This window comes from Eurytemora carolleeae, unplaced genomic scaffold (genome assembly GCF_000591075.1).
Source record: "Eurytemora carolleeae unplaced genomic scaffold, Eaff_2.0 scaffold54, whole genome shotgun sequence".
NCBI lineage: Eukaryota > Metazoa > Arthropoda > Copepoda > Calanoida > Temoridae > Eurytemora > Eurytemora carolleeae.
The window spans coordinates 123,532-148,551 of NW_019396185.1; the positions used below are offsets into that span (position 1 = coordinate 123,532).

The window sequence follows — 25,020 nt, forward strand, 5'->3', positions numbered from 1 at the left end:
AGACTAAAGAGTACACATTCATTGTAAAATATGTAAACATGCAGTACAGACTACAGAAAACACATTCATTGTAAAATATGTAAACATGTAGTACAGACTACAGAGTACAAATTCATTGTAAAATGCAGTAAACATGCAGTACAGAAGAAAAAACATTAATTGTAAAATATGTAAACATGCAGTATAGACTACAGAGTACACATTTATTGTAAAATATGTAAACATGCAGTACTGACTACAGAGTACACATTCATTGTAAAATATGTGAACATGCAGTACAGACTACAGAGTACACATTCATTGTAAAATATGTAATTATGCAGTACAGACTGCATAGTACACATTCATTGTAAAATATTGAAACATGCAGTACAGACTACAGAGTACACATTCATTGTAAAATATGTAAACATGCAGTACAGACTACAGACTACAAATTCATTTTTAAACTAAGTAAGCATGCAGTACAGAGTACACATTCATTTTAATATATGTAAACATGCAGTACAGAAGAACAAACGTTAATTGTAAAATATTTAAACATGCAGTACAGACTACAGAGTACACATTTATTGTAAAATATGCAAACATGTAATAGACAGCACACATTTGTTGTACAAGTTGTAAACATGTAGTACAGAGTACACATTCATTGTAAAATATCTAAACATTCAGTATAGAGTACACATGCATTGTTAAATATGTAAACATGTAGTATACAGTACACATTTGTTGTAAAATATGTTAACTGCAGTACAAGAGTACATAAATTCATTGTAAATATCAAAAATATCAAGATGAAAAATTGCATTATAAATAATAATTATAGTAAATCAAATGCCAAAAATGTGAACTTTTTAAAAGTACTCTATGTAAGACAAAAGGTTAGGATGTAGGATTTAAAAACAGAGCATGAGAGGAGTAATCAGTTCTTTTTTTCTCAAAAAATAAAATTGCTAGTGCATATCTAAATATGTATATTTTCTGTATTCATTTTTGTAGAAGCACATCCGAACCTTATTTATTGGCCTAATCTAGGCCCTTTTATCCTTTTCCGCCTAAATCCTTGGTTTTTAGTGCAATTCTTTCTTTAAAATGAATTTGCAGTAATAATCTCATTGAAATTCAAATTATTTATCGTAAGAAAACGTTGCCTTTTACACTCTTTTTTAGAATTAAACGTTAATAGTAAATGTTAAGCTAAAAATGTATACGAATTTATTATAGCTAATCTTCCCCCTCCCCCCTTCTGTTTGTATACTTACCTAGGATATAAATTACTGTTATTTAATAGTCTTGAATCTTGATCCTGTATACCTTTTTAACCCCACACCTGAAACCTTTAAAACTCCTATTAACCATTTTTAAGTTTAATTCCAGTGAGTTGCAATAAAAGAGAGTCCGGAAAATAAAAATAAATACTATGAGAATCCAGTTTTTTTATTTTAGAATTTAATTATAACTTTCAGATATTTTCTCCAACAAAAGCAAAACAATTTTAAGAATAGATAAAGTGTATCAGAAGCTAAAGAAATTAACAACAATCATGATACAATCATGAACAAAAAATCTTTTGGTCAATTTGGTTCAAAATTTTAATGAACATTTTGAGGATAAACATGAAGGATTTGAGTTTTTGACGCAATCTCAAATTTGTATAGCTTGAAGTATCTAAGGTCTTACGGCACTGGAGTTTGTAGCAAAGACTCAAATCCTTAACTTAAAATTGTCATCAATATTATATCTATATATAAATTTGGATTGTCTGTCTGTTTGTTTGTATCCAATAAATGTCAAAACGGCTGAACCGATAGGGCCCAAATTTTGTTTGGGACATCACGTGACCACAGGGAAGGTTTATGAATGATAAAAAAAATGTGTTTTAAAGGTTTTTAATTTTGTAAAAAAAATTTAAATTCTTGAAAATCCGCGAATTTTTTTTTAAAAATCCGCAAAATTTTTTTCTTCTTTGTTTTAAAACCTCACTTTTGATTATCATATTAAAACTGCTCAAAATAAAATCTCAAAGTCTATATGTTTTCCTTGAATAAGGTTAAAAATTTTCTCTCGACCTCAGCTCTAAAAAGTATTTATTATGCTTTTGTCCATCCTCACTTTTTATATTGTTTACCATTCTAAAAAATATTAATTCTCTGAGTCTTTTATAAAGAAAATGTATTAGAACAATTGCTAAAGCTAGATATAATGCTCATTCTGAACCTCTATTTTATGAATTAAAGATACTCCCTTTCCCGGACCTTATTCTTCATCAAAAACTTTCGTTCATGCACTCCATAACTTTTAGTTACGCCCCTCCTTCTTTCTTTATGGATCCAGTGTTCCCCAGGAATTTAGATATTGAGATGCACCAATACCCCTTAAGAAATCGAGATCAATTTTTTGTTCCTAGATGTAAAAATTTATTTTTAAATATATTTCCTTTATATTCTTTCACTTCCTGTTGGAATGAACTTGACCCAGCTTTGTCTTGTATTGCTAGCAAAAATGAATTTAAATATAAACTTAAGCAACATTTTCTTATATATACACAATACATATAGTTTGCAGCAGAAAATGCATTTTACTGCCATCATACGCTGATCTTTGACACTAAAGGTTTAAATAAATCCGCTGAGATTAACTTTTATTTTGAATTTAATGATTCTAAGTTTACGGGTTGAAAGCACTGACCAGACGTTTACGGTGTTTTTGACGTGGAAATAAAAGAAAATCCCGTGCAAGTGAAAACATATCGGACTTCTGGGGTATTTAACTTTATATGGACATTTGAGACATTTATGTGAGGCAAGTTTAATAGGTGACCCTAGGACATTTGCAACAAGAGGGGAATATAGAAAATATCCAAGCATCAGATCAATGACAGGACTGGGAGTTTAAAAAGTAAAAATCATTGTGTTTAATTTTTTCTAACTCAATTTCTAGCTTTAGTTACTTCTGTTAAACAGGAGTTATATACCTGTTTGAAAATACAAAACACACATAATACCTATACTTTTGGAATTAGGAACACATATATCACGGTGGACTAAGCCAGTGGGGTCGGTCAAATAGGCCTAGGATTAGGCCGGGTACTGTAAAAGTCTGTACGCGCCATGGGAGTTGTCATAGTTAGCCCTCCAACGAGAACATGCCAAGAAAATTGACCCCTGTCGTATGTTAGTCTGGTTAGGGCGACTTACTGTACAGAATATGGTCAAGAACCGGGCTACCATAGGATCGGGTCAGTACACGCTGCTATCTGGCACTGGCAGGTTATCGGGCAGGTCCTGTTCGAATTCAAATTTACTACGGCCCAGAGTGATATTGATATATCTGAGGATAATATTTATAGGATTATGTAAATTCTATCAAATATGATTATAAAGATATTATTCGCCGAAATGTTTTTTGTATTGTAAAAATGAGCATATGAGTATATGAGAGAAAGATTTCAAAATTATATTCTGTTGAAGTTTTTTTTAAACTTTGCAATATTTTAATCCTAAGAAAAAAAGGAAAAACCAACTTACACCTGTAAAAGATATGAATATGATTATACTTTCTTGAAACAACATTTAAAGTTGTAGCTGAAATAGGGAATGGTAGCCTTGGGTGTTAATGAATTGAGTCTTTGCCACAATCTCTGAATTTCTATTACCTATATCTTTGCAACCCAATGTTGCATATCTTAGATATTTTAAACTATTAACTCTGATAGATCAAAATATCTAAGTTTGAAATTTCAGAGGGGTTTACATCATCAGGTTGCAAAGATTTTGGAATTAGAAATTTTGAGTTTCCATAAAAAAATTCAACAACAAAGAAATTAAACGGATAGGGTACTTAATTGACAAGACATTTCATAGATCGGACAATTAGTATAAGCTGGGAGCAAAGTTTTTAGCACTGCTTAATTTATTTCTCTTGTAAAGTTAGGACTTTTTCTTTTCTTTTTCATTTAATATTCCTTTTTGACTTATTATACAATCTTCATATGAAATGTCCTACTTATGACATTCTACAAAATGATTTTTTTTCTGAAGTTTTTCATTGCTCTGGTTTGAAGCATATTGCAACCAAAGTTTAGATCTACACAGCTAGGATCTTCATTGCAACCTTCGATATTTCAAACTTTAAATTCTAGATTAAAATCTAGATCAATTATGTACACCATCAGGTTAAAATAATACAGAAAATTCCAGTTTATGGCGAAAAATCAGTCTCTGTCACTGAATAAAGGTTGGAATAAATTCTCATGTTTTCCAGGGCCCCCTGTTCTCTTGACTCCTCCCACTGTGTACTCTATAATTTACTCCCACTAATAAAGATTCTAAATACCACGTTCTCAAAGGGGATTCTAGATTAATCACCATATTAAGGAGGAAACAGAAGATTTAATGAGATTTAGACGGAATGTCCCCCCCCTCCCTCCCGGAGGCGTTTGAAATGGTTGTTACAAGGAGAGCTTTAAAAGAAGCTTCAATTCACGGAAGAATTCATTTGTGAACTTATTTAAAATTTGCCCCATTAAATTCAAATGTGACAGGATTAAAGGCATTTCCCCCCAGATTTCGTTTTACCAAAAAAAGTTACCAATAAACGTAGAAACTATCGATGATTTTGATATCGTCTTTGTAAATGATTTTTTGATTTAATATGTTATTATCAAGTGACCTTCAATTTTTACAGAGGTAAGTCCGATTCACTACGGTAACCGATAGCCCTCTATCAACAAGTACACATTTAACAAGCTATCACTGGTTTTAATCTAGAAAATATAGTCTTTTATTGGCTTATTTACTGATTTATCAAAGAAAGAAACATAGTTAGAATTGTAGGGAATCATGAATGTAAGGATACAGACCGTATATATTCTGTACAGTCGTCTCTGAAGTCTCATCCTTTGTGGGTAACCATATCAAGTTTATCGCATGCATTTTCTTTTTTTAAAGGTTCTGAAATTAGGGGGCAGGGCCTGGGATGAATAATAAAGAAAAGGTGGGGGGCATCTCATTCAACATTCCCCAGTCCCCAACCTACCCTATTTTTGTGTAATTCCAGATATTCCAAACACAATTGTTTGATTTGAGGTCTACATATACTCCAACTCTTAAAGAAGGGCCTGGGCCTGAGAGAGGATAAAACTAGGCCCAAAAACAAAAATTAAGGCCCATAATTTAGAATTTGGAGAGAACAACAAGAAAAATTAGGGGCGAAGCCCCCCAAATTTTTTTTGACCTAACAGCAAATATTTAGGCCTAATTTTAAATATTTTACCAAAATAGCTGATTTATTGCTTCTTTTGATTCAAATATACTCCAGTATCTGAATAGAAAAGAGGAGGAGAGGGAGGGGGGAAGTCCAATAAACGTCAAAACCGATCGGGCCAAAATTTTGTATGGGACCTCACATGACCTCAGGGAAGGTTTATAGATGATCAAAGTTTCAAAACTTAGCTTCCAACAAAATCTTAAAAATTCACGCATTTTTTTTACAAAATCCGCAAACTTGTTTATGTTATTGTTTTATCTTTTTATACAACAATATTATATTAATTTATATTCACAATTGAAATAGAACATGAGCGCGAAGCAAGCGCCCTGAACTGGGAACTTGAGAATGGTTAACCTTTAATCCCAAATACTTAATCCGAATATCCACTGTGGAAACTTTTAATTTTAGTCCTTAATCCACTCTTTTTCTCTCTATTTGGATATCCTTACATTATTGAGAGTGCAGGATTATAGTTCGTAAATTGTATTGACCAATGACAGCCTTGTAAATAAATTCTATCCCATGAGAGAAATCCGCAATTTCAACAAATCAAGAATTTGTTGTCGGCCATTTTGTAAATTAATCGGCGAAGAAAAATATTTAATAATACGTTTGAGATTCTTTAGTAACCAATTTTAACTAATGAATTAATCCAACAAATCTGGCGTTCTTAGAATTCAATTTGGTGATCTAAATATTTAATCTCAAGACTAACATAATCTCAAGATTATGTTAGTTTAGAGATTAGCAAAAACAAAGGATTAAGCATTGATCCTGATATCCACCATCCACTCTAAAGTTCCCAGCTCTGAAAGCCTTCTATATTATAATATTTATTAAATTAGAATCCAGGATTTGTTCCAGGTTCTCCCAAGGGAATATGCTCAGGTTTTCAGGAAGGTTGTGAAAAATGTTTAAACTCGTGAAGTCATTTCATTCTTACTTTATCAAAGCAGTGTCTGGCTCTTTTCTTTATCAACACTTTCCTAAGGTCCAAAGCAATTTCATTTAAGCTTTTTTTCTCGTTTTGGGCGGTTGGCAACACTAACTGTTGCGAGTGTTGACGCAGATTTAACAGTTCGTTCCTTGACTATTGATCACAAAATTTTATCAAATGAAAATATGTTTATGGCTTTTTTTGTTTTAAACAACCCTGTAAATCTATAAGATTGTTGTACGGTGATAAGGACATTATATAAATAAAATGAAGCCGACTTTCTATTATAATTTTAATTTATATCAAGCTATTAAACAACATGGGTACACAAAACATTACGTTATATTGATATAATAGCGTACCACCGTGTTATATTGTTAATCCAAGGTGCTCGATGGTCCACACCGGAGCCCATACATTTTAAAATCTTTGTGTGACCAAAATACTGAATATTTTTGTTGTATTCGACAATCAATACTTTTTGGTTTTCTATATGATTATGATTATTGCCTGACTGAAGAGATTGAACTTGTTTAGGCAAACTGAACGCTACGTCAAAACCCAAACCGCAGCATTCTGCTTTTCAGAATAAGTTTTAGCGCACAATACGTCAATGTTTTTTTTTAAGTCTTAGCTTTGGCATCATGCTTTACGGGGTTCTCTGTGTATCATTCTAACCTAACTGGTTAACTGTTTAAAATAGTTTAAAAAAGGCAAATTTTACATATATGGTATCATTTTAAAAAAGTGAATATTTGGATGAATTTTAAAAACATATTTATTTTTAACACTAGGTGTACGACTATACAATTAAGTAGGATAAGAAGTGGGGCTAAATGACTACGATCTGCAAATACAAATTTTTAAAAATTTATCTTGGACGGATGGGATTATTGTTATATATATACTATGACACAATTTTATCTACATTCACAGATGTGACAGATAGGACAACGAAGGTCGTCTTAGAAACCCAAGGCTCGCTCTTAACGTCCGATCTGTGTAATCTGTGTCTACATCTAAGGCACGTGGTGAAGGCACATTAAGTAAAGATGGCACAAGTTTTGTATTCAGGAGAACTGACGTAAACAAAGTAAACATGACAACTGATTTGCGGATTTTATTTTCCTCTTTCGGAGATTTTCCTCGTCTACAATACCATGTTGGAGGGATTGCTTGAAGCATAAATATCTTCTTGGAAAATAAATATTTTCTGAGGGGGGATAACGATGTTTAACCCTGGTATACCAGGTATCCCATATTTATGAATGCAATAAAGGAATTTGTAAAACTTTGCATCTTGGAGAATATCATTGTAAAAATTCGTTGCAGTCAGATTTATGGGATAAACAATATCATATTGTTATTGTTTGTTTGCACAGATCTCCTGCAGTACACTTACAATATTTTGACATAAAATAAATTCTAGTCAATTCGATTCATTCAATATGGAGAAAATAAAACTACTTTTATGTTCAATTAAATATAAGTAGTTATATCAGTATTATGAATAATTGATTAAGTAATACGTAATTAAAAATATTTTTCATAAATATACATAAACAATCGAAATTCGAGGCATTACGGTGTGCCCTTTTAAACATGATAATGTGTTCAAGTGTACAGTAATAAAAATAAAACAAAACCCTGTTTTACTAAAAATTTTGTGTCAAATAAAAAAGTCGTAAAACTGAACTTAAAATTAACTAATTAAGTAAATAAATCAGATTTGTGAAAAAATACTTTCATCTAAATATAGGATTTAATAACACACACTAAGAGTTCTAATTACTAAATCATTTTGTTTTGAATAAAAATTAAGGAGACAAAACCTTGTAAAAGAATAAGAACGGACAAAAAACTTCGGGCATTCTCTTGTTTCTAACAGTGTAAAGTTGCACCCGGAAAACTGGGAATTCTTCCCTCCTCAGAGGTTTATTAGAATCGAATGTTTTGAAAACAAGTTTGTAAATTTTGAAACAAAAACTGAAACAAAATGTTCTCAATGGGTTCCTTGTTAGTCTGAATTAGTGTTCTATCGTTTTAGTATAAGGATACACTTGCTGTAAAGGGGTTTAAACCTAGAAAAGATAAAATAATTGGGTTCAGAGTTAAAATTTGTGTGGTTCAGCGAATAGAACGGATTTGTGACTTACTATTTGGCACCAGTGAATTAAATTAGCAAAAATGCGCTAATTATTAATACATATGCACACTGTACAGAGTACAGCTATAACATTGTTGTGCATACATCCTGTACATGTAGGTACTGTACAACACATTGAACACATATAATATATCCGTGTACCAATGACTGTACATGGAGAATCAAAAAATGTCGACTAATTGTAAATTTAAACATTGACAGTCATAATTATGTTCAGTTGTGTGCACTGCAACAGTATTTTTTATGTACAAAGAGATTCTTAGATGTTGCAGATCTCCAATGTCCGGTCTGGCCGGACATTATATTTTCATATTTTGACACGAGTTATCTCTACTCTGGGATAAATATCTCTAATTCGTAGTTCTCTAGTTCAACAACAGGTGTCTCTAACTCTCACTAGAATTAGGGTTGATTAGTAAAATGATCCTTGCATGCATATTTAAATCAAATATTAATAAAAAATGCAAATAAAATTTAAAAGTTCAGAGCAAAAATAGTGTTAAATAAAAGTAAGATCCAAAAAATAAGCAATTCATGATTTCAGACATAATTTTACTTTCAGACTTATTTAAAATCAATTTGATGACAATTTACTTTGCAAATAAATATATACCTTTAACATATAACATGAAGATACATTTATGCATTGTTTTACAAAAAAGGGTGTACAAATTTACGGCATAATTATTTTTTAAGATGCAGTTCGGGTTTCCATTCAAAAAATAGCGCAAAATTTGATCTGTAGCTGGATACCTAATCTCTCAAATAAAAATTTATATAAAAAATCATATTCGTATGGAGATATTAAAAGAATAATTTAATCATTGAGCTAAATATTACCGCATAAATCGCGTAGCTGTGAATTTTCACAAAGGTTAGTTTTAGATAATTAACCAGCAATCATAATTATGTAATTCAAGGCAATTTCTAATTAAGAATAAATATTTTCTTCGCATGGAAACCAAAACTTTTCAGCACGAATTTATTTTTTTAATTTTCAGAGATTTGATATAAACATATTTTGCATAATTGTAACAATTTTATAAACGGAAGATAAATTGCTTTAAAAAATAATAAAAATAAAATTCTTAATCTTCACACACGTTGTATACATACATTAATATTGCTTTAACTCTTATTTTAAAACAATGCATTTAAGATCTTAATGATAAGAATGTGTTCACATATTTAAAAAAAAATTACTGCTGTGAAAAATTAACATAGAAAAAAACCCTTACTGGCATGCTGATTGATGATTAATAGTTGTATTTTTTATGTAATTTAAATTGACTTTTCATTAAAAAGTGACACATTTATTGGTTTATTTAATTAACTCTGAGATACAATCTATAATTTTCGTGGAGTAACAAATTTTTAAACAGCTCTTTCAGCTGTGAAATCTTTAACCATTTTGTGCCACGTCTTTACTTAAATAGTTTCTTTTTAGAAAAATCGCGGTTGCTGATTTCAAGCAACCGTTTGTTTTCTCTTTACATGAAAAGTCGCTTAAAATTACGTTTGTTATATATTAAAGTTATTAATGTTAAAAATTTGTTGGTTAAAATGTATTTTTTAGATCATTCCAATGCGAACTTTAGGGTTTGTTCAGTGTTAATTCTCATGATAATGTTACAACCATCATTCACCCACATTAGATGAGAAAATTAATCACGTTAATCGTTAATTGTGCTGAGAAGGAGATAGAGGTCGTTAATTAACCGTTAATAGTTTCTATTTGTTAATATCCCAGGTTATCTGCATATTTATGGAGTAATTGAGAATATTTGGTTAATTTTGAAGTTGGTTAGTTTCATTATGAAATCCGTGAATTTCAGGTTAATCTGTACAGTGTACAAGTTAATTGATGAGTCAAGTTAATTACAACATTGTTAAATTACAAAGTTAATTATTACCTCGCTACATGCAGCTAATCGTGGATTTAACATTTATTTTCTTAAAGAACTTTATTTTTAAAATATTTCAATAATTACAAAATCAAATTACGTAACAATAAACATAGTTTTACAATGTATAGCATAGATTGGGCTCGTTTTATTATCTCCATTTCAGCACTACCCCCCCCCCCTTGGGACATGTACAAGACATTTTCTCATCTGACGGGGTAGAATTGTACAGTATGTACAAGACTAACCTTCAGACTAGGGCCTGGTATAGGGATGCTGTCTAAGCCCAGCAACAAATTTCCTGTCCTTACCAAGTCCTAAATATGACTTGGATTGAAAACGGGTGCTTGAAAAAGAAAGGGTGAGCCGTGAGGAGGATTTTTTTACAGGTTTATCATCAGAATGTATATTATACAACAGTAGTAGTAGAAATATAGACGAATAATAGATTTATTATGGCACTGTGTGTGTCTACAAGCGTGGGACTAGCTCATTACACCATATTTACACATATAAGCAAACCTTTCTGCTCACACGGAAATTGAGTGTTCCAAAAAATGAAATTTTCTTTTTTTGGAACACTTGTGGATTAATACTTTTAATGTAATAGGTTAAACCATGTATTCCGGGGATAATTCTTTTAGTTATTTTCATCAATAAATGTTATTTCATATTATAAAAATAAGTTAGCTAAAAGTTTGATTAATTTTTTTTTTTTTTTTGGGGGGGGGGGTGTTGATTACGGGGACCTAAAATGTTAAAATAATGTTATCATGCATTGAATAAAAACTTATTAATCTTTTTAACATTTTTATTTTGTTTTAAGAAAAACCAGTTTCAAATCTTGTTTTCATCTTCCACGTAAGTCCTAAAAACTAGATTAATTTATGCTGACTCCACATTCACAACCTACAAGGGTTAAAAGGACACCTAAAATCTATCTACAAATTGTTATTTACATTATACCTATACCAGGGTGTCCTCATTTAACTTTTATTATTGGTCCACCCTAATATTGAGTATTTTGGTTAGTCACATTTAATAGTCCGTGCACACAGAACTCAGTTTGCAGTGTGTCATATGATTTATAAAATAAAATACAAAAATTTGAAAAATGAATAAAAAGCACTGGTTTCTTCCAAAAATTCTAATTTTGGCGAATAAACATATACACATATATATATATATATAGAATTGAGTTTAACGTGCCTTTGAAAACACGTATAACAGAGACATTTTAAGAGCACCTTTAGTCAGCTTTTTCGGCCTTAAAAAGGCGGAACCAACACTTTGGTTTTGACAATTTTTTGGAAGGTCACAAAGAAAACGATTAATTCTAAAACATTGGGTTGAAAAGTGTACGGCATGAAGAAAAATATGATATATTTGTTGAGTGTAAAGGATGCAAAGCTCTGGAGTAGCCCCAGGTGTATCAAGAGCTACTGAAACTAGGACCAGGTGTACGGAACCCTATTCACCCATTTAGGAGAATATATAATTAACATTCTGACTTGAAGTATTGGACCGACCGCTCTAGAACATAAAGAGATGATAAAAATAATATATTTTTGAAGTATTGGACCGACCGCTCTAGAACATAAAGAGATCGGTGAAGATACCCCCCCTTGTCTAGTTTAACCTATAAAAAATTGAAAACTATCCAATTCTCAAAAATCACTGACTATAAATATATGTGTGTGTTGCTCCTGCAAGCTAGAAAATTGTAATTTTACTCAACAGTTTAAATGCCACGGCACTAGTAGAAACAATATGCAGAGCTCAACATTTATTCTCCAAGACAGAGTTGGGGGAAATGTGAGTAACAAAGGGGGGGGGGTGAAGGGCGATAAATTTCAGTTTTTGCCGTACCTAGATCTTAATTCGGAGTTTCTAATTAATAAGAGAAAATATTGTAGATGTAATCTTTTTGGGTTAGGTATTTATGCTCACTACGTTGTGCATTATGAGCACGCGCATTAAACCTAGGATGACTAATTATAGGTACGTGTGTGGCGGCGCGCGGTGGGCAGTAAAGGGTCAGCTTATTTAAACTGACAAATGACGAGTTAGCGCCAGTGATAATAGACTAATTAGTGTAACTAAGCGTTTCAGGAAAATATTCTGAGGGGCGGCCATTGTCAAAAATTAATCGTTTTCAAATATGGAACCTTCAAGAGAAAAAATGTATGAAATACAGAGATTATCCATATTACGGAATGGTTTAATGATTTTTGTTGAAAAATCGGCTACGGTGACCTACGTTTTAAAACAGTTAAAAGTTTTTAAACCACCTTTATAAGCTTGATTTGCATAACAGTCGTACAACGTAGGCGCCGTAATTTTACAATAACACAGATTTAAACATTTAAATATTTAATGTAAACTAAAAGGAGAACCCTGGTGGGCCAGTTCCTCCTCATAATGGGGGACGAGGAATAAAGGGGTACTCCCCCCAGAACACAGGGAATAAAGGGACACTCCGCAGATTTACATTCCCACTACTAGATAACCTACATAGAAGTAAAAATGTTACAAAGTGTTCTTTTACATAGAACATCAATTTTAGAACAATTTCAAGTGGGAATAAGTTCTGATATTCTTATAAAACATAATTTTTTTTATAAAAGATAACTATGATGTTGTTGAAGATTATCTGATCCAAATATATCTTTCACCTGAAGTATCCTGTGTGTAGTCAATCAATGGTGACGTAAGCCCTGCGTAGCTGCTGTAATCCGCAATCCCGTATTGTGCGTACAACAGCTGTTGCGTATCGTTAGGATTGATGAGTGGAGGTGGACCACCGTTGCTTAGCAGTCCATTGGCCAAGGTGGTTGGGACCTGAAGTCCCTGAAGACGAGGGGAGAGAATTAAAGGCGCGCCGCCCAGTTGACCGCTCTGCCTGAGCGCGGCCGCCTGGTTTGCGAGCGCGTTCTGGAGCTGAGTATGCTGGCTGTGGGTGAGAGCAAGTCTGGGTTGAGTCTCAAGTCCAGCTGGAAATTTTTTAATTATTTTTAAAAGTTTTTAATGATCAAATCAATTTTGCTATTAATCCAGTATTTTTTTTCGAATGTTTTGTCAACATTGAGAAAAACCCATCGCCATCTTAAATCCAAGGGTTAAAAAAATTTAAAAATAAACTATGATGGAGAAAATGAAAAGAATCCATTATCGAGCTCAAGTCAAACTTCTCTCAGATAAAAATCTAAAGTTTTGCAAACTTCCGTAGAATTTTGCAAGTGTTAAACGCATCATTTGCCTTTTCATAACAATTCCCTACTTTTGCATTCATCGAATTCCCCCCCNCCCCCCGGCCCCTTTCTAGCATAAAATTCCCCCTTTTATGCACCTAAATTCCCCAGTAAAAATACTGGATGTATAGCTTTGTTATTTTGAGAAGAAGAACAAATATTTTTGTTTATTCTTCTTGATTTATTCTCTTTTTAAAGCCAAATTTTCTTCCAAGATAAATTCATATGTAAGCTAAGAAAATACTCCTTAAAAGTTTAATTTAAAATAGTTTTATCTGTTTAGATCGGAACGAAGTTATTTGTTAAACTGAAGCTACTTTGACCCACAAAATTCCGATTGATTTTATCACTCTGTAAAAGAAACTAATTCGATGCAAGTTTTTCTTCAATTTCAGTAAAACTTACGAGATGACATGTTGCTTGTTGAATCTCTGTATGTTCCGTTGATAATGGCCAACTCCATCAACTGTCTCTTCTTTAATTCATCTTCACCCTCGCTCTAGAACATAAATAGATGATAAAAATATTATATTTTTGAAGTATTGGACCGACCGCTCTAGAACATAAAGAGATGATAAAAATAATATATTTTTGAAGTATTGGACCGACCGCTCTAGAACATAAAGAGATGATAAAAATAATATATTTTTGAAGTATTGGACCGACCGCTCTAGAACATAAAGAGATGATAAAAATAATATATTTTTGAAGTATTGGACCGACCGCTCTAGAACATAAAGAGATGATAAAAATAATATATTTTTGAAGTATTGGACCGACCGCTCTAGAACATAAAGAGATGATAAAAATAATATATTTTTGAAGTATTGGACCGACCGCTCTAGAACATAAAGAGATGATAAAAATAATATATTTTTGAAGTATTGGACCGACCGCTCTANTAAAAATTGAAACTTCCCTAAAAACTGTTTGCCGAAGATTCATATTAATTATATAAGAAAGCGCACTTTAATTGATTTCTGTGTCTATTTATTTATCCAGCGCATCCTGCTCTCTACTGCATGTATCTTTTACATAAATACTTTTATATATCCCTGGCTCTACAATCTAGATATTTAAATATTTATCTCTTGGGGGATAAATGCCCCCCCTGTCAACAATGAAATTTGTAACTAGCGGAAACCTGGTGAAACATCTTGATAGGCTGTCTACAGTATAGATTCAACAAATTAGGAGAGATTAAAAAGATTACAACATTACTTTACAAGTTAAACCAGCAGCTGTTAAAATAAGTCTGAGATTATTCATCATCTTCACAAAATGGGATCTGCAAATCTATTTAAGGAAAAGATTTTTCCTAAAATGAATAGTAAAATATAGAAGTTATCCAAATGAAAAATCCTGTTTTGGGGGCTTATTGATCACAAATCAGAACCCCCCTCCCTTCACATCTTGGAGTTATTTAGCGTTTATAGACGGGGGGGGGGGGGGGGGGGGGGGAGGGGGGGATTGTGTTTTAACACCTTATCTTAGGAGGCAAACCGAGGGATTAAAGTAATCCTTCAGGGGAGGGCGATTATTGGACAGAAATCCTCATAAAAATTAGGCAAAAATAAAGTCACTGCCTAGCAAAGCTGTTAAAGGGAAAAATGAGGGAGATTTAGGAGTTGCAGGAATTTTTATCTCGCATAGATTTTGCGTGTAACTTGTTTTATTTCTGTTTTTGTAGTGAACTAGGGTGTAAGGAAAATCCCTATTTAGTTCCTTGCTATTGAACACTTCTGTATTTTTTCCTATTTTTCTGTTACTTAAATTTAAAATGAGTTTCATTTTTGCTACTTCAATTCTATTTAGCACTTGCATGATCTAGATGCAGTTTAAACATGGCGTGTTAACTAAAATTTGAGTTTAGAATTTTTGTCCTCTTTTTAACTAGCAAACCCCAGTGTATGGAGGAGGCATGATGTGAACACGGTCCAAAGATATTAAAATTATTTGGTCAAAATTTAACCACCAGAACCGGACCGGGTGCTTAAAACATCTTTAGGTTTAGATTTTTAGAGACAACCCGTGGGTAAGAAAAATTTTTAATTTCCCGAAAAAGTAGTTGTACACAATTGTATCGTCTTTTGAGATGAAAATGCGCGAATTTTTTCCTTTACTTAATAGTTCCAAGGGACATAAAGTAACTTAACTTCCCTCTGATGGGTGAATCATAGGTCGATTATGTTGGTAAAAAGGCGGTAAAAATTACTTCGCAACACGAATGGTAGTGTAAAAAAAAGAAAACGTGAAAGAAACCCCAGACTTAATTACAACTTCTGTGGATGTAGATTAGGGGAAAACGGGGATTAATGGGTTTGACAGATTAATTAGAATAGTTTGGAATGCAATTCTTAATTGCTGTTTTACATTTTCTTAATTCTGCCGACTTAATTAAGAACTAAGAGTTAGAAAGGTGTTTTAATGATTATCTAAACACACAACTCGGTGAGTGTAAATAACGTGGCTTAGAGAGTTTTAAGGGCTTGTTGATACTTTAGAAGAACTTTGTCCCGAAAAAAGGGAATGTAATTTCAAGTGACACTTTATTTGAAACGGTACCCATAAAATGAGTTAGAGTTATCATAGATTTTCTATCTAAAAAAGAAACACCTTTCCATTGTGCTTTTCTGTGACTTGCGCAATAATGCAGCAGAGACAGTGAAGGAAATTGAAAGAATCTTATCAAGAAACCAGGTTATGTTTCTCATTGTTAAACTTATAAAGGGCTAAAGAGTACAGTTGTGAATTGTGCATGTGACGCTTTTTCTAAATCGAGTGTTATTTGAAATTAGTTCAATAATTCATTTAATATTTTTTCTTACCACGGTGAGGAGTTTCTTAACTTCTTCGACTGCGCGCTCTAGCTTGAGTGTTGCTCGGTTTTCACAATCTTCAACTGTAATTAGAACATGGAGCTCATCGTTCAAGTGCTCCCAGTTTGGTTTACCACGGTTCTGTTCCTCCTGAACATAAGAATTTTTTTAAATATTTATTCTAAACTAGCTGGACTGCCCGCCGTTATCCGTGAAATTTAAAAAAAAAAATTTTGAAAGAAAAAAGTAGAATTAAACAAAAATAATTTTTCTAGCCTTTCTTGGGGTAACCCAGGGATTCCCTAAACAAATTTCAGCCAATTTGGTATAGTTATTTGGCCAGCTATAGCAAAGATATAAATAAATAAGTCTATATATATGTTAGCTATAGCTAGCCAAACGACTGCAAATTGGCTGATTTTTTTTTAGGAAACCCATCGAAATCAAAAATCAAGTTTTTTTCTTTCGAAATTCTTTTATAATTCCAGGGGCAACGCCGGGCACTTCAGCTAGTTATCAATAAGAACAAGATTAAATGTATGTTAAAAAAATAAGAAGATTTATTTTTTAGAACCGGAAAAATTGTGTCTTTTGATAAGATAAAAATTGTGTCTTTTGATAAAGTAAAAAAAAAAACACATTATTTAAAAATAAATTAATATATCAGTGAAGCATTATACTTAATTATGATTAATACTATTGCATTCAAATGTTAATTAAGTGTAAAGGCAAGAAGTGAGCTGTATAACACTTTAAGCTATCTAGATAAAGATAGGGGTTAATTAATGAAACGTAAATTGCGCATTTTTGCAGCTCAAGCATGATGAATGTTTAACATTTAAAGTTATTATTTTGACCGCTTCAAAATTAATTTGTTAGTTCTGAAAAGTAATCCATCTCCCAAAATGTATTCCAACTTTAGTAAAAAGTGTTTAAACTCAGTCCAAAAATACCTTTGTACCCATTTATGGGCTGCGGATTAAGGCAGGATGAACGCAAGAAGTGTTTATATTGAAACGTTTTTCTCCCGCTAAAATAGCGTATTGTTTAACAAAATGCGCCAAACTCAGTTTTTGCGAAGTTTCTGGTTGTACCTTTTTTGCAACATTCCCCCCCCCCCTACCCACCTTTCCTTAAAGAAACAATATCCTGAATTAATTACTAAATCTGTTTGCTAAACCAAGGATGTTGCGTTGTAACTTCCTTCATTTTAAAATGGCGTCATTGAAACAGGGATTAACGAACATTATTAAATAAGAACCGTATCTCCTTCAGATAATAATTAAATATTAGTCAAGCATAAAAATCTAAGCCTTTAAATGCATAAATGCAACCCTACGGCTGCATATTGCTATTGCAAATCTATAAGTTAGATGTTCTAAGGTACGAAAAATAAAACAAAAATCTGAACTTTCAAATTCTTCCGGTTATGAATGAAGCAGTGACTTTTTCACTCCAAAATGGAAATATGAATAGCTCCACCCACCTTTATAATAAAACAGCATTAAGCTAGAAACACCCTGTAAATGGACTATTAGTAAGATTAGCGCCTATCTTTATAGGTGGTGGGTTCTCCTAATATAGGATCTTCATAAAACATGAATGGTCAGACCGCAATCTTAATTGGTAGAATCTAAGCATATCAGGCAACTAACCCAGTTTTTACTTGACAAATGGTTCCCCTTTTACTACCCCCCCCCCTGCCCAGGTTAGTATCAAAATGCGTCAATTATCCATTTAAAGCTCTACACATGGACCCGCCGATACCCACTTAGATTCTGAAACCAAAATCTATCGCTTTCCAAGAATGAATTTTAATCTTTTCTATCAAATTTTTAAAGGATAATTAAAAATTTTCCTCAAAGAACTTTGTTGAAATTTATATTTAATATTTACCTACGTGGATTTAATGTTAAAATTTACTTAGTCGTCCTCGTATATATTAAGACAATAAAGACGACTTTCAATTTAAATTTTTGATTTTTATCAAGCTTTCAAACAGCATGGAATGGATACACATAAACGTGAAAGTGAAGCTGTCAACTAACAGCTTTTGTTTGTTTACTGGTAGTTTGAAAAAAGCTTGTTAGGGATCAAACCCTATAAGGTAGAAAAGTAGTCGATATTGTATTGCTATAAACGCCGACCAATATATTATGACGTCAAAATTTACATTTAAGGATGTCATGTATTAAAATCTGGATTGTGCCTACAGGGTTGACAGGTGTATAAACAGCATGCTGGGCGCGCAGATTAAAAGATCCAAGTTTGTCGGAGCACACGCGCAAAACATTCATTAATCCTCACATTGTTAGTTTAAAGTTAGAATTATGCATTTTCCTTATAATTCAAATATTCATCTCAGATTTTTTTAAATATAAAAATTAAATTTTTTTTGTAAAAGCAAAAAACCTTACTTGTGAAACTGAATGTTTTAGAAAAGGTAATTTAAAAAAGTAATGATACTTTTGAGAAAGAATGTTTTAAGAAATGTCTACAGAATAATAATGTTTCAGCTTTAGGATTGTTTGCTCCAGCGAGCAGGGACAGAGCATAACTTGCTCTAGGTGCAAAAAATAGATATTGTTATTCTTTACCTACTTTTTGATTCATACATATATCATACACAATGTTAGAAGTTAAATTAAATAAATTTGTTGTTAAGTTAATGCTTATTAAGATTAGTATGCATGACGTTTTATTTTAGGCATTTATCTTCCAACATGCCTGCATGCGTACATTGTACATGAACATGCGTACAGTGTACGCTAGTCGATACTCGTGCAGGGTATATGTATGATTCACCCGACCCTGCTCACCTTCGCCTTGTCCCTCATAGACCCCCTCCCCCGGACCATGATCTTGCATCCAGTCTCCGTCTCAAGCTGTTTCGTCGTCATTCCCCGGGGACCCAATATTCGTCCGACGAAATTAAACTAAAAGAAGGAGGAATTAATAACGAGGGATGGATGGATTACCTTTTTCTTGTCTCTCATGCTGCCCTTCCCTCGCACCATTACTTTACATCCAGTCTCCTGTTCCAACTGCTTGGCGGTGAGCCCCCTAGGGCCCAGAATACGACCAACAAAGTTAAACTGAAAAAATAAATATTCTGCAAATGAAGTGAAAAATTGTTTGTATAGATGTTGAAAGTTGACTGTGCAAATAGTTAATATTCTTGCCTTGTTTCTTGTGCGAAAGAAACCCAAGCATTGCAAAAAGATAACCGAGACTCCGTACATTTTTTTAAACCAATCCGTACATTTTTTTAAAGATCCGTACATTTTTTTAAAAAATCTGTACAATCAGCACAATTTTCGAAAAAAAACCCATTTTTGAAAAAAAAAAGAAAAAAAGGAAGGGGGGGGAAAAACCCCCCCCCCCCCCCCCAATTAATACGCCTCTGGAAATCACTTATGTTTAGTGACTGAAACGAGTGGGTGGCGCACCTAGCGCACCTTAACAAGGATCTGAATGCATTTACACTCAGTTCCTTTTCTACTTGAACCAGCTTTCTCATTCCCAGCTCATGCAGATGAGTCATCTCTTCTTTTTTATCTGTTAATGTATTACCTCCCCCCCTCTTATGTAAATTAACATCAACAGAACTTGGTTTGGCAGAGATACAATGAAAAATAAAACCTATTAATCAATCATCTTCTCCTCCCTCTCCCCCCCCCCCTGAAATCATCAATTATTTTGAATGAACCTCATGTAAAATGGAGAAGTCGTGGTAGAAGGAAAAGATGAACTTAGACATGTTTCAAAAATAAAAATAAAATTTTTATACCAATCTTTACAAGTGCAAGTGCAAACATTTACTCCGGTCAATATCCATATTAATGAAAATCGCGAATATCAGCATCCATTTTGCTAAAAATACGAATTCGGAATTTCAGCCTTAATATTAATAAAAATGCCAGCATTTATTTTTAATACCCAAAAAGATGTAAAGATTGGCGTGACTTAAAAAATATAGGATACCACAAACATGGATTGGGAAAGGGGGGGGGGGAGACAGTAAAAATTCCATACAAGAAATTGTGCAGTCTACCCTTAAATGAGTTGTATTATACCCAAAATTGTCGCTATTACAGTTCTGACTTTTACAGTCAGACCTGAGATTAAAAACTGAATGGAAAAGGTCTGGACTCTAGAGAGGGGGGGGGGGGTAGAAATAAAAAATAACCAAATTAGGATAAATAATGCAAGGTTCTAAAAATGGATTTTTGTGAAATTGCAACCGTAATCCTCAAATTTAAAATTTTCTACGGTGCCAACATTATCTTGCATAAATTGTGTAATTAGTGTTGAAATCCCTTTAATCAACCCTCTCCTACATCACGCAACCTCCTCCATGGAGGGAGAATCAACGAAAACATCTCGACAGCCCTGGGCACTGGCCTGAGCAATGCTAATTGTCGGGAAACTTAATATTCTGTGTTGATTGCGTGTCATTATCAATTTGGCGTATTTTTCTTACAAGCCATGAATCCGCAAAATGTTGCGTGAAAAATCCCTTCCCAGAAGCTTAAATAAAATTATATATTTGCGTTTGTAATTGACACATTAGCGCCCAGGATTTTAAATGGTCAGTGGTCTGGATGTTTTGCTCCTGATTTACCAAGAAATATATTAACATGGCTTTCAAGCCTCCTAATCCAGTTTTAACAGCCTGTTAATTAGGCAAAAAATGTGTGTACAAATATGATGCTCAGTCACTCTTGTGAAATATCAAAGCTATATGTTTCCGCCAGGGGGAATAAAATTTCCTGCGACAGTTAAATCATAAAAAATGTTTGACAAAAAATCCAGGGTGTCAAAAACCTGTTTAGCAGACAACAACCAAGCAGTAAATTAAAACAATAAATCAGCTCTCCGAATTAAAAATTAATTGAATAGTCCCTTAAAAAGACAATAAAAACTACATAAAACTTACAGAAAGGGAACATTGGAATTCAAGCAATTTACATTGAAAAAAAACATCTTATTTTTTTCTTTGAAAATTACAATATTGCAAAACTAGGAGTGAACTTTTGAAATTTAAAATTGCAAATATCCATGGATTTGATTCATTAAAGCCATTAACTCTTAGATAGATTCCAATATAAATGTCGACATGAATTCAGATCAAGTAATAGGGGAATAGTAATAGGGGAATTTGAGGGAGGAACATGGGGAAACAATTTTTTGAAAATATTTGATGGGGAATTTATTAAAAATAATTACTACGTTGGAGGTGCTCATGAGTAGTGTTGGTTAATCGTTATGAATTATTTTTAGAAATTTCTTTGCAAAACTTTAAAGATTTAAAAACGGTATTATGTTAAAGTATGTTAGAATAAACAATTTAAAATAAATTTGCTTACACAATGCTAAATTTTGACCTTAAAGAAATAAAAACAAAAAATTACCCAAAAATATCGTATCACTACTCATGAGTCATTAAATTAGGTTATCTTTTCAGTGTGCAAATTTTTTTTTAATGTTTCAATAATAAATATTTTTTTTGGGGGGGGGAGGGGGCGGTTTATTTTTTACCTCTGGATGATCTTTGACCGGAACATAAACCTTTTCTGTGTGAATTACTGGAGGACCATTTCCATCTGGTAATATTAGAGGCTCCTTCACGTAACCATTTATTTGGAACAAGTTACTCCGCACTTTACCAATTTCTGAAAACAAAAAATAATTAGTAAAATTATTTAAATTTTTTTGTTGGGTGGGTATGAACGGATAGTGAGAAAACTGAGGGTTAATGAAAATAAGAAGGGGAAAAGAATGTACGAGGATGGATATATGTTTTAACACTACTATTTATTTAACTAGATCTTGTATCAACATGGAGTCAGAGAATTTGTTGAAAATTCACAACAAGTACAGGGTTTCCAGTAACATAAATCTCAAATCAAAAATATTTAAAACTTGTATTTCGACAAAGTATATGAACATATACTTTTTAAGATACTAGTTTGGGAAACCAGCGTTGCCCAGGTTACTTATAGTTACTCCCGCCGTTTACTCGCACTTGGTCTTAAATTACGATTTTTACTATTTTTCCATAAAAAAGTCGACCCACTTAACTTAGAATCTCAAAACCAAACTAAGAACATTTCCGTGGTTCTCCCGAGTTCCCCAAACTAAATTTGAGGCAAATCGGCTATTAGGTTTCTAAGTTATGATCGGACTTACGAGCTATATAATCAAAGAAACAGAGATTACAACTTTATTCTGAATAAGATATAAAGCTATGGAATAAGAAGGCTCCATATTTCTCATGTCGGCTTAATACAAAGTAATTTTCATTTCATATTTTACTATGAAATAATTTAATTTTAATAAATGAAAAGCAGAATTAAATTAAATGAAAAAATGTAGTTCAAAGGATATCTTGTTAAAACATGGTGCGTAACTTTGATTGCAAGAAGTTAAGGGCGTTGCAAACATCATTTTTTAACTCTTTCTTTCTTCGGCATAATTAAAGTTGCAATTCTCTTTATTCTGTTATGTTTTGATGCAAAGAAGTCACGTGATGGTACGGTTGGTTTCTCGCAGTTCACCGGAAAATAATAAACCTTGAGATTGGGTAAGGAGTAAGGAGTAAGGACAAAGTAAGAAGTAGTTAAGAGAAAGATAAGAAAAAAGCATAGCAAAAGTGTATATACCAAATAAGAGGGAGAGCACTCTAAAATGGAACAAAATCTGTGGGATCATTTTTAAACAAGGAATGAGATTAGAAAATTTTATTTATCTTTTGAATCTTAAGAATCATTCCAGACAATAAAGGGCGAGATTATTCAACCAACCATCCCTTTATAAATATATGCCACCATGAAATAAGGACACAGACAAACGATTCACACACACACACAAACTATCTGACATTCAGGGGTTTATATATTCTCGAAAAATCATTTCTCCCTCCCCCCCTTTTGGAAAATCATTTTTCCCCCAAAGTTTTATGGTCTATAGGCTGAAATGAGGATAATAAATAAATGGTTGGGTAAAATCAAAAGAATGAAAAAAGTTGCCTTTTAATGTCCAATTTCATTACTTTTCCCAAATCATCCAAAATATCAAATGAATTTCAAGTTTACAGTGCTTTAATAAAAGGGAAATTAGAGGGGGGGGGGGGAATAACCATAAGATCAAAGTGATCCCCCCAAAGCCCGGGGCTCGATGAGAACCATACAGAAGCTAGATGTAATTACTGACCTACCAATGATAAAGATAATAAATATTGTTGAATATTTACATATTTATGACAATATTATCATAATATATCTTGATATATCTAGGAAGTACAGGATATATTATGATAAGCTCAGATAAGTTACATATATATTTTGGGTCAAATTCAAACATTGACAACATCTTTGAGAATTATGTAGTTTCAGAATATAAGGCGGTATACACAAGAAATTCCAATATTTTTCTTTACATAAATGTATACTTCAATGTCTGGGAAGAATGAAAACAAACTTAGTGCTGCTTTGACAGAGTTTTAATAATATACCTCCCATACACTAAGATACAGGGTGACCAAAACTTTTTTGAACATAACAAATCCGTACAATCCGTACAATTTTAGGGTTAAAAAAAATCAATCCGTACAATCCGTACAATCCGTACATTTTGGCCACCCTGAAGATATGGTGTGTTTCTTCTTTTGTAGTAAGGCACACAAGACTATTCATCCCCCCCGGAGTTATGGAAAGCATAAAAACTTGCACTTGTGCGTTTAGAACACATTTAAGGAGGTAGTACTTCAGTATGGATGGTATATGTTGAACCTATTTCAAGAGTCGTGAGAGAAAACTGGCTCAATATCTCAGATATGAGTGACGTAGAATATGTAACTGACGGGAGGGGGGAGAGGGAGGAGGTGGTGAGGGAGGACTTTTAAGGGATGAGAGCAGAAATGAAGGGGATGGATGAGGGATTATGGATAAGTAACGGGGATGTACGATGGACTAGGATAAAGGGGAATAGATATGAGGGGATTGATGAGGAAAGGGGAATGGATGAGTGAGAAATGAGATAAAGATGAGTGCAAGATGGACAATAGATGATATAGGGATAGATATTGATTAGGGTGGGAATGAATATGTGAGGAGGATGAGTTCAAGAGCGATAAGGGAAGAGGATGAATGGGGAAAGGGGATGGATAAGAATGGGGGGGGGGAGGAAAATGAGGATAAGGGATAATGGGTGAATGGCAATGAGAAGAGTATGAATGAGGGAAGGGGAATGGATGAGAAAGGGATTAGTTTGGGATGGATGAGGAAAGAGGAATGGATGAGTTTGTAAGGAATAAGACAAGGGAATTTATGAGAGAGGGATGGTGGGAGAGATGAGGGTTATAATGAATGAGGGATGAATTGATAAGGGATGAATTGTTCTAATAATGAGTGATCCTTTACAGGCAGAACAGCGTACACAACAAATGCATGAAGTCGTATTAGAGCGTAACCTCCCACTAACAAATATACACAATTGCACCGAATCTTAAAATAGATTCAGTTCAAATATTTAAAGCGATGTGTACAAATCGATTAATCACGAATTTATCAAATTCCATTCTTACAGTTCACGGGTTTATCTGTATAGTGTATAGAGGGAATAGAGGTGATGCCTTAAAAGGGCTTTTTCCACTTTGACACACACA

General features: G+C 33.0%; 1 protein-coding gene across 13 annotated transcripts in view; it reads right to left on the reverse strand.

The window, feature by feature from the left end:
* Positions 1–6,971: 6,971 nt before the first annotated feature.
* LOC111697538 (protein held out wings) overlaps positions 6,972–25,020 on the reverse strand; it is a 43,449-nt gene continuing 25,400 nt past the window's right edge. Inside the window, exons 2-10 of one of the 13 annotated variants that reach the window (XR_002764310.1) lie at positions 21,894–22,027; positions 19,331–19,447; positions 16,362–16,502; positions 13,939–14,032; positions 12,958–13,275; positions 10,531–10,599; positions 8,368–8,774; positions 7,614–7,866; positions 6,972–7,290 (exon numbers count right to left, since the gene is read on the reverse strand). Coding sequence is in view for 3 of the 13 variants with exons in the window: in XM_023467565.1 (XP_023323333.1) it covers positions 10,538–10,599; positions 12,958–13,275; positions 13,939–14,032; positions 16,362–16,502; positions 19,331–19,447; positions 21,894–22,027 (866 nt within the window). In the remaining 10 variants the exon portion in view is untranslated. The other 12 variants (XR_002764311.1, XR_002764307.1, XR_002764308.1 and 9 more) reach the window with 12 other exon arrangements.